The sequence below is a fragment of the Salmo trutta genome, chromosome 8 (genome assembly GCF_901001165.1).
Source record: "Salmo trutta chromosome 8, fSalTru1.1, whole genome shotgun sequence".
NCBI lineage: Eukaryota > Metazoa > Chordata > Actinopteri > Salmoniformes > Salmonidae > Salmo > Salmo trutta.
In genome coordinates, this window is record NC_042964.1 from 18,979,114 (window position 1) to 19,003,932 (window position 24,819).

The window sequence follows — 24,819 nt, forward strand, 5'->3', positions numbered from 1 at the left end:
TCTCACTATCATATCATTAACATTATATCTAAAAAGTTGGATTTGGTCATCTAATACTTCTGCTAATGAACACCGAGCTCTGTCGACAGCGGTGCGCTGACCTGCTGACAGTACTTTGACCTGCTTTCTTATGAGGATTTTATACATTGTGGTCATTTGCAAAGTTGTTTCTGCTGGTCGAGTTAAATGTAAAAGGCTTTGAAAATCAACAGCTTGTGGTACGCTCCGTGCCCCGTTAACATTTCACAGAGCTACGCTTGTTTTTGTGAGAAGTCTTCGAAAAAGAACAGGAATTTCACATTAATATGAAAAGCGTATACTAAAATATGAAAATACTAGATGTCATGTCTCAAAATCGATATCAGTCTTACCTTTATAGGGTTTTATGTCCTCCGGATTCCAGAAGAAAGATGACAGTTTCAATGGTGAGCCTGTCAAGTAGCCTTAACTCTCTCACAGCATCCAGCCTAGCTGACACAGCATCCAGCCTAGTTGACACAGCATCCAGTCTAATTGACACAGCATCCAGCCTAGCTGACACAGCATCCAGTCTAATTGACACAGCATCCAGTCTAGTTGACACAGCATCCAACCTAGCTGACACAGCATCCAGTCTAATTGACACAGCATCCAGCCTAGCTGACACAGCATCCAGCCTAGCTGACACAGCATCCAGTCTAATTGACACAGCATCCAGCCTACCTGACACAGCATCCAGCCTAGCTGACACAGCATCCAGCCTAGTTGACACAGCATCCAGCCTAGCTGACACAGCATCCAGCCTAGCTGGCACAGCATCCAGCCTAGTTGACACAGCATCCAGCCTAGCTGACACAGCATCCAGTCTAATTGACACAGCATCCAGCCTAGCTGACACAGCATCCAGCCTAGCTGACACAGCATCCAGCCTAGTTGACATAGCATCCAGCCTAGCTGACACAGCATCCAGCCTAGCTGACACAGCATCCAGTCTAGTTGACACAGCATCCAACCTAGTTGACACAGCATCCAGCCTAGCTGACACAGCATCCAGTCTAGTTGACACAGCATCCAGCCTAGCTGACACAGCATCCAGTCTAGTTGACACAGCATCCAACCTAGCTGACACAGCATCCAGTCTAATTGACACAGCATCCAGCCTAGCTGACACAGCATCCAGCCTAGCTGACACAGCATCCAACCTAGTTGACACAGCATCCAGCCTAGCTGACACAGCATCCAGTCTAATTGACACAGCATCCAGCCTAGCTGACACAGCATCCAGCCTAGCTGACACAGCATCCAGCCTAGCTGACATAGCATCCAGCCTAGCTGACACAGCATCCAGCCTAGCTGACACAGCATCCAGCCTAGTTGACACAGCATCCAGCCTAGTTGACACATCATCCAACCTAGTTGACACAGCATCCAGCCTAGCTGACACAGCATCCAGCCTAGCTGACACAGCATCCAGCCTAGCTGACACAGCATCCAACCTAGTTGACACAGCATCCAGCCTAGCTGACACAGCATCCAGTCTAGTTGACACAGCATCCAGCCTAGCTGACACAGCATCCAGTCTAGTTGACACAGCATCCAGTCTAGTTGACACAGCATCCAGCCTAGCTGACACAGCATCCAGTCTAGTTGACACAGTATCCAACCTAGCTGACACAGCATCCAGTCTAGTTGACACAGCATCCAACCTAGCTGACACAGCATCCAGTCTAGCTGACACAGCATCCAGTCTAATTGACACAGCATCCAGCCTAGCTGACACAGCATCCAGCCTAGCTGACACGGCATCCAGTCTAATTGACACAGCATCCAGCCTAGCTGACACAGCATCCAGTCTAGTTGACACAGCATCCAGTCTAATTGACACAGCATCCAACCTAGCTGACACAGCATCCAACCTAATTGACACAGCATCCAACCTAGCTGACACAGCATCCAACCTAATTGACACAGCATCCAACCTAATTGACACAGCATCCAACCTAATTGACACAGCATCCAACGTAATTGCTTTTTTTCAGATTTCCGACCAGTATCTACACAGTTAACATTATTTTACCCATTGGTCAAAATATGCTTTTTTGATTGGACATCCTACTGTAATACAGTATTTAGTGACCCAGACTATGTCTGTTAAACAATACAGTGCAGGAAATGAATTGAAGAAAAGACCACCAATATTATCATGTTTATATAAACACTAATGTTTGGTCCGTGTGTGTGTCCTGCGTGTGTCTATACTGTATTTATGTGTGTGTGTGTGTGTGTGTCAGGATCATCGCGTCACTGTCTGCTGAAGAGCTGGGTTTGTTCCGGGAGCGAATCCGTTTCCTGGACAAGAAGATCCAGCCAGGTCTCTCCAAGCTGCTCTGGTCCTCTAAAGGAGCGTCCAGCTTCTTCATCAAAGACTGCAGGCTGCACGCCAGCAAGGTCAGGACACACCATGATAAAACACACACCGACTCATAGATCACAGAAAGGGTGTAAAGTATTGGTCACCAACCTTGAGATGGATAGAGACGTTTTGCTGTCGGCTTTCTCTAGCCCTTTTGATCCATTATAAGCTTTTATAGGCCAGTTGAATCAAGCTTTATCATGTTTGGCGGGAACAAAAACCTGCGTACTCTGATGCTCTCTCGGACCAGGGTTGGTAGCCAGTGGGTTAGAAGAACACTACTGTGCTGTGCTCCAGGGCCCAGGGTTTAGATGTGAAGCCGTAACCCATGTAGATACCGTACAGCAACAGGATGTGGGTTCATTTGGCTCCCTGCTTTTACAAACCACCTTCATCACACGCACACACACACACACACACACAGAGAGCACAGACTGTATCCCGTTGTCTTCCTTCTGCGGTCAGCATTTTCTAGACCAATAAACATCTGAATCTGGGAAACAAATTCAGCAGAATTCAGCCGTTAGCAGAAAACAGCAGACACTGACACAAAAACACCCAGCCAGGCTGGCCGCAGTTCAATTTAAGCCATGATGCATGGAGTGTTATGAGGCATTACTGTTGGATTCAATGCACAGAGGGCTGTGTGTGATGGACTGTATGTGCTTTTGTGTGTGTGTGTGTGTGTGTGTGTGTGTGTGTGTGTGTGTGTGTGTGTGTGTGTGTGTGTGTGTGTGCGTGCGTGCGTGCATGTGTGCGTGTGTATGCGCGTAATAGACTCAGAGGGCTTCTATTCTCCTCAACCACTGGGATCAAATGATCTCCAGAGGGAAAAGAAGGAGTGAGGAGGGATAGACGGGAAGGTGGAGAGGGGTGATAGAGTATAAATACACATAACCCTCCTGCGTTTCATTTTTATTCCATTCCAATGCCATATAAGGCTGCATTATAAAACAGGGGGATGGTTGTATGATTCATGGGTAATTGTATAGTAAGCGATACAGGACACAGGAGAGTTGCAGTGAATAGCCTGGTTTCAGATCAGTTTGTGCTGTCTTGCCAACAGCAATGCCCATAGGAGTTGTCAAGGCAGCACAAACAGACCTGGGACCAGACTAGGTTCGGGGTGTAATGCTGAAATACTAGCTGTAGTATAATGAATGCTTTGCCAACGTTATGGAGTTGCATTGTATTGGATGCTAAGTTACACTACGATGCTTGATAATGAATGATAATGAATGCCTTGCCAACATTGTATTGGATGCTACGATGCTAAGCTACGGTACAATGCTACAGTGCTACAGTATAATAATGAGTGCCTTGGCTTCCAGAGAGACGGTATGGGGGCTCAGTGTTCAAGACAGGTTGAGCAGCAGCAGCATGCGTAATGAACACTAACACTCATTGGCAAGGATTCATGCCACTGCAACACGCCCCTCTCCCCTGTCTCCCCTCTCTCTCAAGGGGTTTAAGATCAGGTTTGCGTCGAGCCAATGTCAAGATCTGTCGAGCCCAAAGTCAAAAACTCAGTGAGCGCTGTCTTCCGTGTTGTAGGTAGGTAGATGGGGAAGAGAGCTCTGAACTGACTCAGAACAGCCCCCCCATCCCTATTATCCTCCCTCCACCCCGCTCCCTCTCTACCCCCCCCTACCCCCCGACTCCTCTTCTCTCTCTCTCTCTCTCTCTCTCTCTCTCTCTCTCAGAGGATTATTCTGCGCGGCAGGCCTTATCCCCATGAAAGCCGTAAAATCCGGAGATCGGCGCTAGGATCTGGAGTTCTGAGTGAGAGACGGATTTGCTCTCCGTCTGAATTAGGTCCGGCTGCCGAGGCAATATGAGAGAGCCAGTCATCTCCACAGCTCCCCTCCTCTTCTCTCTTCCACAAATTGAAAAGGAAACTGCTGGATGTATGTTCTATTCTGTTTGGCCACAGCCTGATGCTGTCATGATAAGACCTGTCTCTGGTAATTCAAACCAGAAGAGTTAGTGTTGGTGGAAATGGTGGAGCGTGATTCCTATGTAATAAAGCTTGCCTGCTTCGATCCTAGAAGTGAAGCGGGGGATGGAAAGGGACACTGCTGGGAAAGTACCATGGGTTCTGTATTCATCCATCTTTCCCCAGTTGGTTCTATTCCTCTTTATCTCCTCTCCTCTCCTCCAAATGAACCATCACACACCTAACCTCTCCCCTCCCTATCAGATCCAGCTCATCGTGGATGAGTACAAGGCAGCCAACCTGGCCATCTCCCGTCAGTGTGGTCTGATCAGTGAGCTGCTGCTTGTGCGTGTGGATGGGAAGACAGTGTACAGGGACCTGGAGTTTGAGGGGGACCAGCAGGCCCACCAGCAAGCCCAGCTCCAGCGGCTCCACTCAGCACACCAGGACATCGTAGCCATCATGTCCCGGGTCTATGAGACCTTCCGCACAGACGGACCAGAGGTGTGTGGTGTAGTGATGCGCGGGTTGAATCGGTTATATCTGCGGGACGGGTGGGCTTAGGGTCATTAAATATTGTGTGGGTGAAGGGCGGGTTGACTAAAGAGAAAACAATACCTTAAAAAAAATTATAAATGTATCGTTCATGTGCAATTTATATCTATAGGCTACATTGAGGTTTTTCTTTCATGATTTTAGGTTATCTGGCATATGTGCATAAGCCTAAGCTTTAGGGCCTGACTGTACGGACGCCAAATAGCCTACAGCCAATTACCAAACGCTTTTGGGAACGGGCAGAAAAAGTTCACGTCGATCCACTGATGCAAAAAGGACAATGTCGGAGTTTAATTCAGTAAGAGAAAAGCTGTGAAATGGAGAGTTGAAGATGTTTGGGAAATATTTGGTGAAGTGGTAAACTAGGACGATAGCAGTGCCCGGCTATGTTATGTGTGATGTTGTGCGGCGCCATACAAATTCGCCAGTCACAAGACGGGGACTTCAAATAGGCCTATGGCACGTCAAGGGAACTGCAGCCTACTGTTCAGATGGGTTAAATGGAAACTGAAATCAGGACACTGACTGTAGGTCTATAGCCTCTCACATAGCCTAAATATTAACTCCTGCAGAACTAAGCATTTCTTGCAGTATAATGACACACCAAATATAGACTACATTTTGACTCGGGAACAGGAGTGGAGAAATATGATTGATTTCTTTCAGCATCTTGAGAGAATTCGAATGCACAGTTAGATACAGTCTGTAGAGGTGCTATCAGCATCATTAAAGCTGATCGTATTTCAACCGCAATAAAATATGCATCCAAGCCGAACTGAAATCTTAACTGAAACATGTTGGGTCGTTTTCACAGGTTTCTATTTCCCTACAACCGGTCAGACTGATGCTTTTGGACACTTTGCACAGGAAATATTTCCAGTTTTGTTGTTGTTGAGTTATTTCATTTTGACAAAGAAAAAATGACCGCTGTCATCTAGATTGAAGCCTGCATTCTATCGATTTATGACATTATTCTGGTGAACAAGGGCTTGTTTAGTCTTCTAGGGCAACATATAGGCTAATGCCAGAAGAGAAGCTGCGTGTATCCAGTTATAGACAAGTTGACTAACTTGACTAAAAGCCTACCAATATTTCTGAAATTATAAACAGAAGCTTCTAAATCAGGCCCAAAAAAATCCTGTACCCCCTGTCAAGAATCATTCTGCCGTCTCTGACTGTAGCCTACAACGCATTTTCTATATTAGTGGGTTAGGGTCAGATTTTATCACATAGTCGGGCGGATTGCGGATTGTGTGTGTGTGTGTGTGTGTGTGTGTGTGTGTGTGTGTGTGTGTGTGTGTGTGTGTGTGTGTGTGTGTGTGTGTGTGTGTGTGTGTGCGTGCGTGGGGGAGGGTACCTATTCCTTGCTAGTTTTTGCTTCCCTACTTTTTGTGCTAATTTGTACTCACAAATAGTGGCTAGCAAGATACAATTATGGGGTAATTTCATTATAGAAAATGAAAACTGTTCATCTAGAAAATCACTTCATTTAGAACTTCACCTGTGGAACAAATTATGAATAGATGACATTAAGTGGTTGAGTGAATTTATGATGGACAGATAATAGTAGGTGTGTGTGTATGTGTGTGTGTGTGTGTGTGTGTGTGTGTGTGTGTGTGTGTGTGTGTGTGTGTGTGTGTGTGTGTGTGTGTGTGTGTGTGTGTGTGTGTGGGGTTGCTTGCCGTGTGTGTGTCCCAGGTCCAGCAGCACTGGGTTGTGTACACGGAGAAGATGGACAGCATGGTGGAGGAGGCACTACGTCTCAACATCAAGTGGTCCTTACAGGAGCTGTCCAAGGCCATCAACGGAGACAGCAAGACTTCCCCCAACCCCCTCTTCAGGGTGCAGGTGGTACTACGCCAGGAGGCCCCTGGGGCCACCTCACAGGTAAAGTGACACACAGGTCACACGCGCGCACACAAATTCACACACACAACGATTCACGCAATACACAAACAGAGAAACATGCACGCGCCCACACACACGATCACTCAATCACATACACACACACAGTTTTTAACACTCATGTATAAGCATTGCAGATTGTAATAGACTTCCAAGCAGTTCTCGAGACATATATTTTGTTCACGTACACACTTACCAGGGATTCTAGCAATATTACTCCTACTCGTACTAACCTCGGTTTGAAGGCGAACAATGTTATCCATTCTCAGTGTAGGATGCCATGTGATTTTGTAACATTTCCAAGGTCTGAGTCACAGTGAGAGACACAGCCAGACAGGTCGTCAACTCGGCACTATTTAGAATACAATGGAAGAGAACATCCTTTGTCCTTGTCTAACAGACGTAGAGCTCTACGCAGCGCAAGTTATTTTACGTATTAAGATAGCATTATAAATCAAAACAGAACACCAAGAGTCTCCCTTGCTCTCTCCCTCTCTCTCTCCCTCTTTCTCCCTCTCTCTCTCCCTTTTTCTCCCTCTCTCTCTCCCTTTTTCTCTCTCCCTCTTTCTCCCTCTCTCCCTCTCTCTCTCTCTCTCTTTCTCTCTCCCTCTCTCTTTTTCTCTCTCTCCCTCCCTCCCTCCCTATTTTACTCTCCCTCTTTCTCCCTCTCTCCCTCTTTCTCTCTCTCTCGCGCTTTCTCCCTCTCTCTCCCTCTTTCTCTCTCTCGTACTCTCTCCCTCTTTCTCTCTCTCACGCTCTCTCCCTCTCTCTCCCTCTTTCTCCCTCTCTCTCTCCCTCTTTCTCTCTCCCTCTTTCTCCCTCTCTCTCCCTCTCTCTCTCTCCCTCTTTCTCTCTCTCACTCCCTCTCTCCCTCTTTTACTCTCCCTCTTTTACTCTCCCTCTCTCCCTCTTTCTCTCTCTTTTGCGCTTTCTCCCTCTCTCTCTCCCTCTTTCTCTCTCTCGCACTCTCTCCCTCTTTCTCTCTCTCACGCTCTCTCCCTCTCTCTCTCGCGCTCTCTCCCTCTCTCTCTCGCGCTCTCTCCTTCTCTCTCTCTCTCTCCCTCTCTCTCTCCCTCTCTCTCTCTCCCTCTCTCTCTCCCTCTCCTTTTCGCACTCCTCTCTCTCCACACTTTATAAATCAGCCGTGACAAATGATTTATGCTTTGTGTATGTACAATATCTGCATCGTTGATAGGCTAGGAGGGTGTGGTTCAGAAAGCATGAACCTTTTGGTATTCTTTATACAGGAGGATTCATTTATGTTATTACAAATAAAAAAGATTCAAGTAATATTTTATAAAAAAGGAATGTAGAGTTTTGGGGGAAATGATAGCAGGAGAGCTCGTTAGGTCTTTAAGCCTAGAGGCAAAAATTATTGGTGTGTGTGTGTGTGTGTGTGTGTGTGTGTGTGTGTGTGTCCAACAGGTGGAGTTCTCCCCCACTCTACAGAAACTGGCTCAGATCGTGAACAACATCAGTTGTCAGCTGATCGGCACCATCTCTGTGTTCAAACGCCTCCCGGACCTCCTCACACGCAGACGCTCACAGAGGAAACCTGTACGCTGCATCATAGGTAACAGACCTCACGCGCAGACAGAGGTTAGAGACCCCTCTCGCTGTTCCACGCCTCCTCCTCCTCCTCCTCGACCCATCTTTATGTTCAGTTCTCTTTATTTTCACTTCTGACCCCTCACCTCTCCTCACCTCTCCTCACCTCACCCCGTCCGTCTTTCATTTCTCACTCCTTCTCTTCACCATATTTTCTTTTCTCTCCTACTCTTCATTTGCACTCCATCCCACTTTTACTCCTCACCCCTCACTTCACCCCCCCGTCCATTTATCCTCACTCCTCTTCACGCCACGCTCTTGTTACCATACCTCCTCCTCTTCATCCACTGCTCCTTCACCCTGACCTTATTCTCTCCCTCTATTCTAACCCCATTCTCCTCCTACCATTCTCTTCATCCTATCCTCATCTGTCCATTTTAAGCAGCTCTCCCGTCAGCTGTCTCCTGGTTTGATTGACAGCTGGCCATCCACAGGGAGTATCTAGGCTTTGGCTTTAATCAAACAGTCAGGAGATGGTGGACTGGAGCAGGTCAGAGGTAGCCCCTCTCCATAGCTCTGAGTGTGTGTGTGTGTGTGTGTGTGTGTGTGTGTGTGTGTGTGTGTGTGTTTGTCTCTATCGAGGGGGAATGCTCTTACAGCTACTGCTGTTAGCTCCTGAAACCCAATCAGCATAGTGTAGTTGATCCCCAGTGACACGCGCCGGGCTGTTAAACATGTTCACTCATGAAAAGCCTTTTCTAACACGTGTAAGTGCCTGTTACAATGTGTCAAAGGTGTGTCAACTCACTGTATTTAACTACGAATGTGTGGAAGCATGCACTATGTAGTCGAGTGTACAGTTACTGTATGTATCTACCATATGGTGAGCTTGTGGTAGAAGGTGCCCCTATCCACAGATCTCAGATCAGGTCAACATATTCCAAGTTACAACCATAACCATCGTCATTGATTTATCCAGGCATGTCTCATTGAGATAAAAATCTATTTGGCCAGAGAGGATGGACCGAATACAAAAATATCTGTATCAGTTCGGGGCTTCTACTTACTCCATATGGAATCCTCTCTGTCTCTCTCTCTCTCTCTCTCTCTCTCTCTCTCTCTTTCTCTCCCTCCCCAGAGCAGGATAAGGACAATTCAATAATAACTGATCCTAGAAATATCATTTGCTTCGGCCTATTTTATATGGTGATTCCCCTTTCTCTCCTTCTCTAACCCCAGAACAAGATGAGGAGATCGGTAAGATTCAGGCAGCGGTAGCAGCAGGAATGACGGCCAACGCAGGCCACCTGCAGGCTTACCTGAAGACCTGGGACAAACACAGAGAGATCTGGGAGATCAACAAGGACCCCTTCATCAGGAGATACCAGCGTCTCAACCCCCCCGTGTCCTCCTTTGACGCCGACATCGCCAGGTTTGACCCTCTAACAGCTAGGGGGGGGGGGGGGTGTTGCCAGATCGGTGTTTTCTTTAGCTTTAGCGAGCTCTGTTGTTCACTGGAATGAGTTACGGTGGCGTTGGCTAAAATAAGAACAGATCTGGCGAACAGGTCATCTACCTCAACAGGGTTGGAAGGTTAGAAGTCACAGATCTAGGATCAGCAGAACGGACCTTAGATACATATCCTACAATACCTAATGTGATCAGTAGCCTAAGCATAGGACAAGATTCAGTAATAGTAGTCACTGCAGGCTAAAGTAAAGTGAAATCAATTTACCAAAATGATATAATTACTCTTATCTATACAGAAATAAATAAAACCATTCTCAGCAATAGAGGATCATTGGCTTCTTTCAAATCACACATTTGTTGGCCTATATGCCTAAGCCTGTCATTTGGGCTGCTTGCTTGGCAATAGGCCTAGCTGGGGATACACAGTCAGCTGGACAACTGAAGTAATTCAACTGAAACGTATCTACCGCATTTAACCAACCAGAAACATCCACAGCACCCAGGGGGTTAACTGCCTTACTCAGTGGTGGAACAACAGATTTTTACTTTGTCAGCTCAGGGATTTGATCCAGCTACCTTTCAGTTACTGGCCCAACACTCTAACCACTAGGCTACCTGCCTAGTGTGATGTCAGTGAAAAGCAATGCATCTATAATATGTGTGAAGATAATGTGTCTTGAGTATCATTTGAAATGTTGAGACAAGAAGAAGGGAAGGGGAGGGGAGGGTGGCCAAGACATTGGATCTTCTCTCTCCAGAATGCGCTCAGTTCCCCAGAATACGCTTAGCTGTCTCCCACCAATTCTTGTGCATTCATAGTTTTTTATTGTGTTAATTGTTTGACCTTTGATTGCTTATTTTGGATGAATTTCCCATTACATATCCTGAGTGTTGGAAACATTAGGAATACCTTGACATAGACCAGGGGAATCCAGGTGAAAGTTGTGATCCCTTATTGATGTCACTTGTTAAATCCACTTCAATCAGTGTAGATCAGCGGTTTCCAAACTAGAGGTCGCGCCTTGACCCAGGCCGCACCTGACCGTTGCACTTGAGTCATTCCCACAGTGAATGGCTAAGCCTGCTACGTTATGAAACCACACGCTATTGCAGTGACTTTGATATTACCGGCCACAACTGATATGGTGAAAAACAATGTGTGGGGAGGCAGAGGCACAGAAACTCACATCGATACCTTTAACAGATAACACTGTGAAACTAAGAATTGATGCTGTGGCTAACAATCAAGAGGACACTGACTGAACCACTCTAATTCCTCACCTTATGCCCTCCAAATGGACGTTAGCTGTGAGGGCCGAGATGCCCGTGCATTGACTTTTGTTCTCTGTACATGTCGGGGGATGCTATTCACCAGGACATATTGTTCTGTCTCACGATTCCTGAGCCTGAAATGGCACAGGGGACGTTCAGTGTGCTGCGTGGCTGTATTTGCGAAAAACAGATTCCATGGGATCAAATGGTGGGCTTTTGCACAGATGGGGCTCCATCTATCATGGGACGGCGGGCAGGCCTCTGTACTCTAGTTATGAATGTGTCTCCCTCTGCCATATGGACTCATTTTATGATACACCCACTGAGCTAGAATGGATACACCGAGAGCAACTGGTAGGCAAAAGAGCTGAGTGCAGAACTCGGAGATGCGCGGCAGGTAACTTTGATTGTTAACTACTTCACGCCCGCCTGTTCGCAAAACTATGTGGAGGCATGGGATCAGAGCAGGACGATGTTCTATTTCACAACAAGGCTTGGTGGTTATTGAGGGGGAGTGTTGGAAATATGTTTTTAATTGGGAGAAGAACTGTTGTGTAAAATACTGTCTCCGTGCCTATGTAACAGACATTTTGGAAACTGAACGAACCGAACGCAAGCATGCAGGGTAAATACAAAAAAATTATACAGATGAGTGACCGAATCAGCGAAATCCATTTGACTGTGATCCAGGCTCAGTTGACATGCCGGTAAGTGAAACCGAACAGCTGATGGAGCTGTCACGTGACTGAATGCTGCAGACAGCGCATTCACGTGTCATTATGGAAGAGTTTTGGTCCCTCCGAGCATTAAAACACATGGTACGCTGATTCAGTGCTCTCGTCTGCATTCAAATAAATATCGATCCAGGTTGGAGGTGACAGGAGAGATGAGGTGCACACTGTCGGCCACGCCCCCTGACTTTGAGAAGCTCCGACGCGACATGCATCAACCATCTCATTAGTTGTGGTGAGATAAGAGAAATGATTTCAGACTCATTTGCAATTGACTGTAATAGCCCCACATTAAATGTATATGATGGTGAGTTGAGAATACAATCAGAAATACTGTTAGAATGTTTTGCAATTGACTGCCATAGCCCCAATTAAAAAAGTAAACATTGGCTGTTTATTTACATAATTTTTTTTTTACATGTTTGTGGTCGCGAGAATTTTCGGATATCAAAATGGGGTCGCAGGCCGTAAAGGTTTGGGAACCACTGGTGTTGACAAATGGGAGGAGACGGGTTAAAGAAGGATTTTTAAGCCTTGAGACAATTGAGACATGGATTGTGTATGTGTGTCATTCAGAGGGTGAATGGGCAAGACAAAAGATGTAAGTGCCTTTGAACGGGGTGTGGTAGTAGGTGCCAGGCGCACCGGTTTGTGTCAAGAATTGCAACGCTGCTGGGGTTTTCACGCTTGACTGTTTCCTGTGTGTATCAAGAATGGTCCACCACCCAAAGGACATCCAGCCAACTTGACACAACTGTGGGAAGCATTAGAGTCAACATGGGCCAGCATCCCTGTGGAACGCTTTCAACACCTTGTAGAATCCATATCTCAACGAATTGAAACCGTTCTGAGGGCAAAAGGGGGTGCGACTCAATATTAGGAAGGTGTTCTTAATGTTTTGTACACTCAGTGTATGTCACCAGTAGTACATTTACTGTTAATCCTCATCATTTGGTTACATACATTTATGTTAATGCATGGATTAATTAGGCCTACAGTCACGTTGCTACACATGTGAGAAACAAGTTTGGGTTTATTTCATACAATTAGTTTCGTCATTTTTTCCATTGTATTTTGTTTGGAGAGCTCCATGTGGTCATGTGTCTGGTTTCTCTGTCCTCTAAATGGTGACGGAGCTGACGGCGCCCGGAGCACGCTTAGAAGTAGGCCAACTGGCCTGCTCCGTGCAAATGGTAGAAAGTGCCCGTTTGGGGATGTCTGATTTCTGTTTGTCTGAACTCACCACCACTAAGCTGAGCTTCTCAGTTGTTTCTTCTTCACCTCACACAGTAAGTCAATAAAGTCAGTTTTTTTTATTAAATCCTTTGTGAATGATAATAGTTCCTCGCCGTATTTGAAAAATCTTTTCTAACACTGCCCCTCGATAATCACCAGGCCTCGGTGTGAAAGATCTATATGTAATGCTCTGAGGATCCCATATAACCAGTGGAAACGTCATAAAATACCTGAACACCATTCCCATTGCGCAAAAACAGCTGTGTCTGTGCAAAAACAGCTGAGTCTGTCCCAAGATCACTGGCCCGGGAAACTCTGACCGCCTGGAATAGGCTAGTAGCCCAGAATAGGCTAGTTGATACAATGTTGCACTTCACTAGCGATAGCTCAAGTCATGACAGATAGAAAGGGAGGCAGACAGGCGGAGTAGAGAGATGAATGCGGTTGAAAGAACCTGCATTTTCAGTTTTTATTCGTCAGCTTTATGTATTTGTACTTAGTTGACAATGGAAGTAATAGGCCTACTGCTACATTGGCCAAAAGGCTATCTCTTAGTTCCATGTGTTCATTTCTTTAACCACCAATGGATCGTGGTGTATCAATGTGTCCGTATGACAGAGGGTGGTGCTCTTGCTTTAGTTGGATTTTAACATTTAGATTTTTAGCATTTCAATTCCCATTTGTATTATTAACCACGTGACAATGATTTTGAGAAACAAAAACGTTATTATTGAAATGAAACTATTCCACGAAACTGGCACGCAGCTCGGTAGAAATGGCAGGATCAATTGTAAGCTTCCCTCATCTTGAAACTCACAAACACACCCGCCGCCTAGGAATAGACCATTGTGAACAGAGCTCACATTTCTTTGTACTGCATAATTGCAATGGGGGTGTGTGTGAGAGAGAGAGAGAGCGATAACGAGAGCGGTGTTGTAACTAAGATTGAGCCTATTAAAACTGAGCACAAATGAACAGCTATGAGCTCCATCGCAGAGAAAAGCGATCGGCTCGATCCAGCACCAGTTGGTGGAATGCGCCACTTGTTGGGCTGTGCCCTACACTGTGTTGCTTGCCAGACTAGTGGGCTTGTACACCTACGTGTTTGACATGGGCAGGAGCAGGCCTGCGAGGGCGAGAGAATGCCTTGTTCCTAATTTCATATTGTTCCCATTCCCTTTTTGCCAAGTTTAGAATAGAGGTGGAAGACTATTGCGAGTGCTGCTCCAGATCACTTGATATCCACCACAAGAGGGAGAGAAGGGGGAGAGAGACTAACTCAACTGTCTATCATACAACAGAGCGCGTGTGACTCCAACCCCCCACAACTGAATAGATCAGAACATATCATGAGAGCACTGCTTACAAAACAGAGCTGAGAGCTCACCGTGCAGAATGGGGCCCATGCTTTTCTCTCTCCCCTACTCCAATCGCATGATCATTTATATCAATAATGCAACGGATAAATAGTTGAATCGTTTTTTATTGCAACAACACAAATGCAGCACAAATTCTTGCAGTTTTACCATCTTACCACCAGGGGTAAGATGGTATCCCTGGTGGTAAGCACCCCTACTTCCCGCGGGTGTGTTTATATCAAATCAAATCAATTCAAATTGTATTTGTCACATGCGCCGAATACAACCTTACAGGGAAATGCTTACTTACAAGCCCTTAACAAACACTGCTTTAAGAAGTGCTAAATAAAAAATAGAAAATAAAAGTTACAAATAATTCAACAGCACAAGTAAAATAACAATATCGAGACTATATACAGGGGATACCGGTACAGAATCACCGTTAGTCGAGGTAATTGAGGTAATATTTACAAGAGGGGTCTGGGTAGCCCTTTGATTAGCTTTTCAGGAGTCTTATGGCTTGGGGGTAGAAGCTGTTAAGAAGCCTTTTGGACCTAGACTTGGCACTCCGGTACCGCTTGTCGTGCGGTAGCAGAGAGAACAGTTTGACTAGAGTGGCTGGAGTCTGACAATTTTTAGGGCCTTCCTCTGACACCGCCTGGTATAGGAGTCCTGGATGGCTGGAAGCTTGGCCCCAGTGATGTACTGGGCCATACGCACTACACTCTGTAGTGCCTTGTGGTCGGAGGTTGCCATACTAGTCAGTGATGCAACCAGTCAGGATGCTCTCGATGGTGCCAGCATCGGGGCGGCAGATAGCCAAGTGGTTAGAGCGTTGGGCCAGTAACCGAAAGGTTGCTAGATTGAATTCCCGAGCTGACAAGGTAAAAAATCTGTCGTTCTGCCCCTGGACAAGGCAGTTAACCCACTGTTCCTAGTCAGTCATTGTAAATAAGAATTTGTTCTTAGCTGACTTGCCTAGTTAATAAAAAAAATCTAGGAGCAGGTTCGTTCTACTCCCATGAGAATGGATAGAGAAGAGAGAGGGTCCAAACCAGACCCAACTGACCCTGTATCCTCGCTGTTTAACATATACAGTTGAAGTTGGAAGTTTACATACACCTTAGCCAAATACGTTTAAACTCCGTTTTTTACAATTCCTGACGTTTAATCCTAGTAAAAATTCCCTGTCTTAGGTCAGTTAGGATCACCACTTTATTTTAAGAATGTGAAATGTCAGAATAATAGTTGAGAGAATGTTTTATTTCAGCTTTTATTTTTTTCATCACATTCCCAGTGGGTCAGAAGTTTACATACACTCAATTAGTATTTGGTAGCATTGCCTTTAAATTGTTTAACTTGGGTCAAACGTTTTGGTTAGCGTTCCACAAGCTTCCCACAATAAGTTGGGTGAATTTTGGCCCATTCCTCCTGACAGAGCTGGTGTAACTGAGTAAGGTTTGTAGGCCTCCTTGCTTGCACACGCCTTTTCAGTTCTGCCCACAAATGTTCTATAGGATTGAGGACAGGACTTTGTGATGGCCACTCCAATACCTTGACTTTGTTGTTCTTAAGCCATTTTGCCACAACTTTGGAAGTATGCTTGGGGTCATTGTCCATTTGGAAGACCCATTTGCGATCAAGCTATAACTTCCTGACTGATGTCTTGAGATGTTGCTTAAATATATCCACATAATTGTCCTGCCTCATGATGCCATCTATTTTGTGAAGTGCACCAGTCCGTCCTGTAACAAAGCACCCCCACAACATGATTCTGCCACCCCGTGCTTCACGGTTAGGATGGTGTTCTTCGGCTTGCAAGCCTCCCCCTTTTTCCTCCAAACATAACGATGGTCATTATGGCCAAATGGTTATATTTTTGTTTCATCAAACCAGAGGACATTTCTCCAAAAAGTACAATCTTTGTCCCCATGTGCAGTTGCAAACCATAGTCTGGCTTTTTTATGGCGGTTTTGAGCGGCCTTTCAGGTTATGTCGATATAGGACTCGTTTTACTGTGGATGTAGATACTTTTGTACCTGTTTCCTCCAGCATCTTCACAAGGTCCTTTGCTGTTGTTCTGGGATTGATTTGCACTTTTCGCACCAAAGTACGTTCATCTCTAGGAGACAGAACTTGTTTCCTTCCTGAGTGGGATGACGGCTGCGTGGTCCCATGGTGTTTATACTTGCGAACTATTGTTTGTACAGATGACCGTGGTACCTTCAGGCGTTTTGAAATTGCTCCCAAGGATGAACCAGACTTTTTTTCTGAGGTCTTGGCTGATTTCTTCTGATTTTCCCATGATTTCAAGCAAAGAGGCACTGAGCTTGAAGGTAGGCCTTGAAATACATTGACAGGTACACCTCCAATTGACTCAAATGTTGTCAATTAGCCTGTTAGAAGCTTCTGAAGCCATGACATAATTTTCTGTTTAAAGGCACAGTCAACTTAGTGTACGTAAACTTCTGACCCACTGGAATTGTGATACAGTGAATGATAAGTGAACTAATCTGTCTGTGAACAATTGTTGGAAAAATTATTTGTGTCATGCACAAAGTAGATGTCCTAACCGACTTGCCAAAACTATCGTTTGTTAACAAGAAATTTGTGGAGTGGTTGAAAAATCGAGTTTTAATGACTCCAACCTTAGTGTATGTAAACTTCCAACTTCAACTCTATAGCCTGTCATATGGATGTGCATGGTAAACATGTTGGAGACTAGCGAGAGACAGTGAGATATTGTCTTATGGATTTGTCTGGGATAGTGCGATGTAAATCATTGCAGAGTCAACACTCCATGTTTGTACATTACACGCTGGTCTGGCTCAGCAGGTTCCTATTGGCCCTTGTCAATAGAACAATCAGACCATGTTGCTTTAATCCTTTTGTGGCCTTGACTTTTGTTTGATGGTAATTCATTTAGCATTGTATTTTAGTGTTTACCGTATTATACAGATAATTATGTTAGTAAACAAAGTAGAATCTTTAGGCTACAGAGGAACAGTGTACCGGTTCCTATTGAAGTCAAAGTACGGTCTTTATCTTGTACGTGTACTTACAAATATTTCTCTCTCTCCCCCCCTTCCTCTTTCTTCCCCTCACCCCTCTCCTCCCCCAGGTACACGGAGGTGGCCAACAACGTTCAGAAGGAGGAGACGGTGTTGAGTGTTCAGTTTGTGCTGCTGGACTGTGCTCCCCTGAAGTTCAGCCTGGTGCAGCACTGTAACGAGTGGCAGGGCAAGTTCACCCAGCTGCTCAGCCTCATGGCCAGCACCAGGCTCAAAGAGCTGCACGTCTTTCTGCAGGAGAACGCTCTCAGGTGGGTGGGGAAGGTGGGTGGTGGAGGGTGGGGCCGGGAGGTTGTGGGTTCCACTTTATAAAAGGTTAATGAAGAGTTTATGGGCCTTAAAGTTGAAAGTGGGACCACGTGTGTCTGGTGGAAAGGCATATGTAGCTAGATTATAGGCCTTTTGACGTGTGACCTGTCTTAAACGTTTTATCTGCAGACGTCTTCAGAGTCCAGAAGATGTGTACTGTATGTGCTGCTAGTGAATGAGAAGGGTCAATTAACTACTATTTGTGTGTCCAGGCTGAGCCAGCCCCCTCAGTCCCTGGTGGAGCTGGGTGAGAGTCTGAAGCTACTGGAGACACTACAGGGAGACCTTCAGAAGATAGAGAGTCAGATCCCTCCCATCCATGAACAGTTTGCTATCCTGGAGAAGTACGAGGTCACCGTGGACCAGGCTGTGAGTAGCGCGACAGACGGACGGACGCACACCCACCCACCCACCCCCTGTTTTAACCCCCCCTTCTCTCTGTCTCTCTCTCTCTCCCCAGGTCCATGAGATGTTGGAGGCTCTGAATGGGGAGTGGGTGTGGTTCCAACAGGTGGTGATAGACAGTGACATCATGCTGAAGAAACACAAGGACAAGTTCAAGAGCAGCCTTATCTTCTCAGCAGAGGAGTTTAAGAAGAAAATGCAGATTACTGTCCAGACCTTCAGCAGCTCAGGTCATCTGCTAGCACAAAAAGCCATACACAGATATCTCACAAACAGCCGTACACAGATATCTCACAAACAGCCGTACACAGATATCTCACAAACAGCCGTACACAGATATCTCACAAACAGCCGTACACAGATATCTCACAAATAGCCATACACAGATGTCTCACAAACAGCCATACACAGATATCTCACAAACAGCCGTACACAGATATCTCACAAACAGCCGTACACAGATATCTCACAAACAGCCGTACACAGATATCTCAAACAGCCGTACACAGATATCTCACAAACAGCCGTACACAGATGTCTCACAAACAGCCGTACACAGATATCTCACAAACAGCCATACACAGATATCTCACAAACAGCCATACACAGATGTCTCACAAACAGCCATACACAGATGTCTCACAAACAGCCATACACAGATGTCTCACAAACAGCCATACACAGATGTCTCACAAACAGCCATACACAGATGTCTCACAAACAGCCATACACAGATGTCTCACAAACAGCCATACACAGATGTCTCACAAACAGCCATACACAGATGTCTCACAAACAGCCATACACAGATGTCTCACAATCAGCCATACACAGATGTCTCACAAACAGCCATACACAGATATCTCACAAACAGCCATATACAGATATCTCACAAACAGCCATACATACACCAGGCAGATTATTTTCCAGTACTTCTGCACACCAGGGTTAGGGTCAATTCCATTCCTGTTAAGGAATATACAATTCCTGTTAAGGAATATACATATCCAGGTAATAAATTCCATCCCTGAATTGGAATTTCAATTCATCTCCTGTTTTACGTCAGACGGTGTCACTCCTACGCGACGCTCATCCCTCAACCTGTCTGTCTTGTAGGACGTGAAACTCATATTCACATTTGGAATATTCCAGAGCTTCCGCCATTCAACAGTGAAAACATAGTTGCAACTGTTTTATATCACTGCGCTTTCATATGACTCTCCATGAAATAAGCAGAATAACTAGCAAAAATGATTGAAAAAACGTTGTGATAGTGATTTCAAAGTTTGAAATTGTGAGAAATTCTTCACAGTCTGTGCAAGGATGTCGGTTGCCAATGCAGTGACTTGATTAGCTGCTTAGCTAACTTTTGTAGCTGCTAGTTTACTGACATAGCTAAACGTTAGTTAGTTAGCTAGCTAGCTCTTCCTTTAACAGTTACTGATATGAAAAGCTGGCTTAGCCTGTTTGAATTACCCTGAAGTTGTTGACATGCAGCCCCAGAATTAGGAGGAATTGTTATCAGAAATCAGTCCATAAGTCAGCATGTTTCTCCACTATAGCTACCATGTAACTTTGTATCGTTGGGTCAGCTAGCACTACAGTAGCTTACTAGCTAGTTTTTGTTGGAAGCATTCAACACTGTGTGTGCAGCACTAGCTAAGTAGGTATCTGGTTGGTTAGCATCGTTTCAGTGCCTGGTTCAGCTAGCAAGCTAAATGTTGGACAAATTCATGCTAGCTTTCGTGCCCATTGTCAAACTTCTGAAATACTGCTCCATAAAACACAAATGTTCTTAGCTGGATGTAAAATGGTGGGACTAAGACTTGCTCAACAGAAACATGTCCACATTATTGACAGATTTATTGTTCTAGCTTAGATAGATTTTGAGGCAGAAATGGGGTTTAGCAACAGACGATGTCGCCTAGGTAATATTTTTGAACGTTAGACAGCCCATTGTAGCTGGACTACTCTATCCCACTGTCCTTTGCGAGAAACGAGACAGATCAGTGTAGGCGGAATCGACACGCGATATGATGTAAGACGATGGCTACATACTGTACAGTACAGTAGGCTACACACACACAGGTTTGCATGGCAGACTGTATAAGGGCATGTTAGTAGCACCATAGGGGTAGTGTGTGTGTGTGTGTGGGAGGGGGGTCAATGATCTTCCCAGCTGGTCCATGACATCTCCCCCCAGAGGGCTGGTCGACATGTTTTCTGTCTCTCTCCACGTCTGACATCTCCCATTCTGGCTGTGCCATCCTTCGTTGTAGGGAGACTTTTTCCCTTACTTTTGTTTATTCTCTTAGTTTCCGTTGCCATTAAAAATCTGATTGAACTCGCTGTTCCTCCTCCACAGGCAAACACACACGCACACACATGCGCGCGCACACACTTCTACGACTCAAAACAAGATGCCGTGCCAAACCGTATCAAAGAGGACAAACCTCCTGTCCTACTTTTCTTTTACCTCCCTCTCATCCCTTTGCTCCACTCCCTCTTTCTCCTCTCTCTCTATCTCTCTCTCTCTCGAACACAGAGAGAGACGTGTGATGTCTCATTGTTTTTGTCATGACAGAGTTACATATCCTTCCCATCTCTCCATCTCCAGGCTCTCTCTTACACACTTTGTCTCACTGCATCTGAATGTAAAAGTTTTACACTTTCAACACGTCTCGGAATGTGAACCATTCCCCTCTCAAATTCATCATATCAAGTTCCACAAAGTCACCTCACTTTGCGTTTTCACAATTCTATTCCACTGTTCTATTCCAGAGCTCCTTGAAGGTTACTTCTCTAACCCCAGCCGTCCCTTCTGCTCAGAACCTGTTGAGAAGAGAATGGGGGGAATGTTTAGAAGGTGAAAACAATGGCTGTGACTGTAGCACTGGGAAGGTTAATGAGGCCAGCAGGCAGCCTTTGTTCTCTGGGACATTAGTATTCAGGACCAGACCACCTCCACACACACACACACACACACACACACACACACACACACACACACACACACACACACACACACACACACACACACACACTCAACAATAATTGCACAGTACACAGATGCGAGCACACACACACCCACACACACACACACACACACACACACACCACATTCTACAATAATAGCACAGTACACACACACGTACATACACACACAATAATATCCCAGTCAATTGGGTCAGCCATATCATATTCATTCTCTGTGTGAAGGGCACATCACAGTCAAAGAGAAGAGAAATAACTGGTCTGATGGTTTTATACAGAGACAACAGTCTGTGAATAGTCAATGAATAAAGACCATCAAATTCTCCCATAGCCTTAGTACGTACCTCAACACTAGCCTGATCCCAGACCTGTTGAGTCGGCAAGACAGCACAAACAAATCTGGGACCAGCACCAGCCCAATGCAACACGTATAGTATAGAGAGCTCTCCAGTCTAGTGAGGATTGTAGAATCAGTTATTCCGTCATTACAACTCCTGTTACTCTACTAGTACCATCATGGCTGTAACAATAGAAGCAGGCAGTCATCCAGTGAAAGGCCTAATTGAAAGCAGATAAGAGGCTGTGGTACAGTATTGGTGATGGTGGTGGTGGGTCTGTCTGTCTGAAGCTGAAACGTCCTGCCTGAGAGCCTGGGAGTTGGGGTGGGGGCTGGGCCTGGGTGTTGGGGTGGGGGCTGGGCCTGGGAGTCGGGGTGCTGGGCCTGGGAGTTGGGGTGCTGGGCCTGGGTGTTGGGCCTGCTGGGCTGTGGATGGGGCCTGAGTTGGGCTGGGGCCTGAGAGTTGGGCTGTGGATGGGGATGGGACCTGAGAGTTGGGCTGGAGATGGGGCTGGGCGTGAGTTGGGCTGGGGATGGGCCTGAGTGGGGCTGGTGATGGGCCTGAGAGTTGGGCTGTGGATGGGGATGGGGCCTGAGAGTTGGGCTGTGGATGGGGATGGGGCTTGAGAGTTGGGCTATGGATGAGGCCTGACAGTTGGGCCGTGGATGGGGCCTGAGAGTTGGGCTGGGGATGGGGCTGGGGCCTGAGAGTTGGGCTGGGGATGGGCCTGAGTGGGGCTGGGGATGGGGATGGGGCCTGAGAGTTGGGCTGTGGATGGGGCCTGAGAGTTGGGCTGTGGATGGGGATGGGGCTTGAGAGTTGGGCTATGGATGAGGCCTGAGAGTTGGGCTGTGGATGGGGCCTGAGAGTTGGGCTGGGGATGGGGCTGGGGCCTGAGAGTTGGGCTGGGGATGGGCCTGAGTTGGGATGGGGCTGGGGCCTGAGAGTTAGGCTGGGGATGGGCCTGAGAGTTGGGCTGGGGATGGGGCCTGAGAGTTGGGCTGGGGATGGGGCATGAGAGTTGGGCTGGGGATGGGGATGGGGAAGGGCCTGAGAGTTGAGCTGGGGATGGGGAAGGGCCTGAGAGTTGGGCTGGGGTGGGGCTGGGGCCTGAGAGTTGGGCTGGGGAAGGGCCTGAGAGTTGGGCTGGGGAAGGGCCTGAGAGTTGGGATGGGGCTAGGGCCTGAGAGTTGGGCTGGGGATAGGCCTGAGAGTTGGGATGGGGCTAGGGCCTGAGAGTTGGGATGGGGCTAGGGCCTGAGAGTTGGGCTGGGGATAGGCCTGAGAGTTGGGATGGGGCTGGGGAAGGGCCTGAGAGTTGGGATGGGGCTGAGGAAGGGCCTGGGAGTTGGGATGGGGCTGGGGAAGGATCTGAGAGTTGGGCTGGGGATGAGCCTGAGAGTTGGGCTGGGGAAGGGCCTGAGAGTTGAGATGGGGCTGGGGCCTGCGAGTTGGGATGGGGCTGGGGCCTGCGAGTTGGGATGGGGCTGGGGCCTGCGAGTTGGGATGGGGCTGGGGCCTGCGAGTTGGGATGGGGCTGGGGCCTGCGAGTTGGGATGGGGCTGGGGCCTGAGAGTTGGGACCCCAACCAACCCTCTTTTCTCTTTATCCTACTCTCACAGTGTAAAAAAGGGGTTCACAGCTCTCCCTCTTTCTTTTTCTCTTTTTCTCTCTCTCTCAACCTCCCTCCTGCTCTTTATTTTATCTCTCCCCTCTTTCCCCCTCTCTCTCGTCCCCCCTGATGCTCTTTATTTTATCTCTCCCCTCTTTCCCCCTCTCTCTCGTCCCCCCTGATGCTCTTTATTTTATCTCTCCCCTCTTTCCCCCTCTCTCTCGTCCCCCCTGATGCTCTTTATTTTATCTCTCCCCTCTTTCCCCCTCTCTCTCGTCCCCCCTGATGCTCTTTATTTTATCTCTCCCCTCTTTCCCCCTCTCTCTCGTCCCCCCTGATGCTCTTTATTTTCCTCTTCTTATCTTCCCTCTCCCTCTTCATCCATCCCTTCCTCAGGGTGGTAAGTCGTGACACACTGACCTTTGGGCTCAAGCCGTGAAACAACATGAATGACGCAGAGGGAGAAACACTTCTTCTCTACTTTCCCTACCACACGCTGTTGAGTTAAACAGAACAGATTACCATCGCTGATACAATCACACTGTTTCTCTACTGTGAAATCAGCTCAAGGTTACTACATACAGTATTATACATTGTCACGTTTACTGCCGTTGAATTAACAGCTCTGCTTACTGTTTGCATGTACCAGTATCTCTCGCGTGTGTGCAGTTGTATGTGTACTGTGCTGTGTATGTATGTATGCAAAGTATACACATTACAAGGTATCACGTGTACATGTATGTACTGTGCGTGTGCCGTACTGCAGGTCCGTTTGGTAGCGTGGTGACGTGCGAGTTGGCCCTGGAGAAGGTAGCAGCGCTGAGAGGCCAGCTGGACACGCTGAAGGAGGAGGAGGGAACCATACGTCACGGCCTGGGCATCTTCAAGCTAGAACAGCCGTGCTCTAAAGACGTACAGACCCTGGAGAAGGTAGCCCACCTAACCATAACCCCAACCATAACCCACGGCCTGGGCATCTTCAATATAGAAGAGCCGTGCGAGAGGGGTGCCATGGTCGCGCATTTTGGGGCGGCGGGTAGCCTAGAGGTTAGAGCGTTGGATTATTAACCGAAAGGTTGCCAGATCAAATCCCCCAGCTGACAAGGTAAAAATCATTCTGCCCCTGAACTAGGCTGTCATTGAAAATAAGAATTTGTTCTTAAATGACTTGCCTAGTTAAATAAAGGTAAAATAAAATGACATAGATGAGGGGACAAGGGTTTTTCCCCATTCACTCAATGTAGAGAGGAAGGAGGATGTTTTGGGGTTCATTTGTAAGCCCCTCCACCACGTGAAGTCATAACTTAGGATTGTGGTAGGATGCGCATTGCGCTGTAAAGGGGATGTGTGTATGTTCTGTGTTGTGTTGTAGGACCTAGACTACCTGCAGCAGGTGTGGGAGATCACCCAGCAGTGGGATGCCCACTGGGATGAGTGGAAGGCGGGTCAGTTTGTCACCCTGCAGACAGAGAACATGGAGAACATCGCCCAGACCATGTTCAAGAAACTACACAAACTCAGCAGGGAACTCAAGGTCAGTGTCTATTTACCACAGATACAGTACACATTTTATTCTACTTTATGTTCTATCCAAAGATTTGCTCTGGATTGCTGAAGCTATGTATTGCCCATTGAGAGGCTTTGAAGCCGCAGGTCGGCCATGTTGGCATTCCCCAGTAAGAGCAAT

At 46.7% G+C, this 24,819-nt stretch overlaps 1 protein-coding gene across 1 annotated transcript in view; it reads left to right on the forward strand.

Annotated features, from left to right (window-relative positions):
- Positions 1-24,819, forward strand: part of dnah2 (dynein, axonemal, heavy chain 2) — a gene marked incomplete in the record, with an annotated part of 180,590 nt that overhangs the window by 51,034 nt on the left and 104,737 nt on the right. Inside the window, 10 exon segments of the mRNA XM_029760275.1 lie at positions 2,271-2,427; positions 4,593-4,832; positions 6,582-6,770; positions 8,214-8,361; positions 9,576-9,768; positions 17,525-17,725; positions 17,996-18,152; positions 18,244-18,418; positions 23,899-24,062; positions 24,505-24,666. Of these exon segments, the coding sequence (XP_029616135.1) occupies positions 2,271-2,427; positions 4,593-4,832; positions 6,582-6,770; positions 8,214-8,361; positions 9,576-9,768; positions 17,525-17,725; positions 17,996-18,152; positions 18,244-18,418; positions 23,899-24,062; positions 24,505-24,666 (1,786 nt within the window).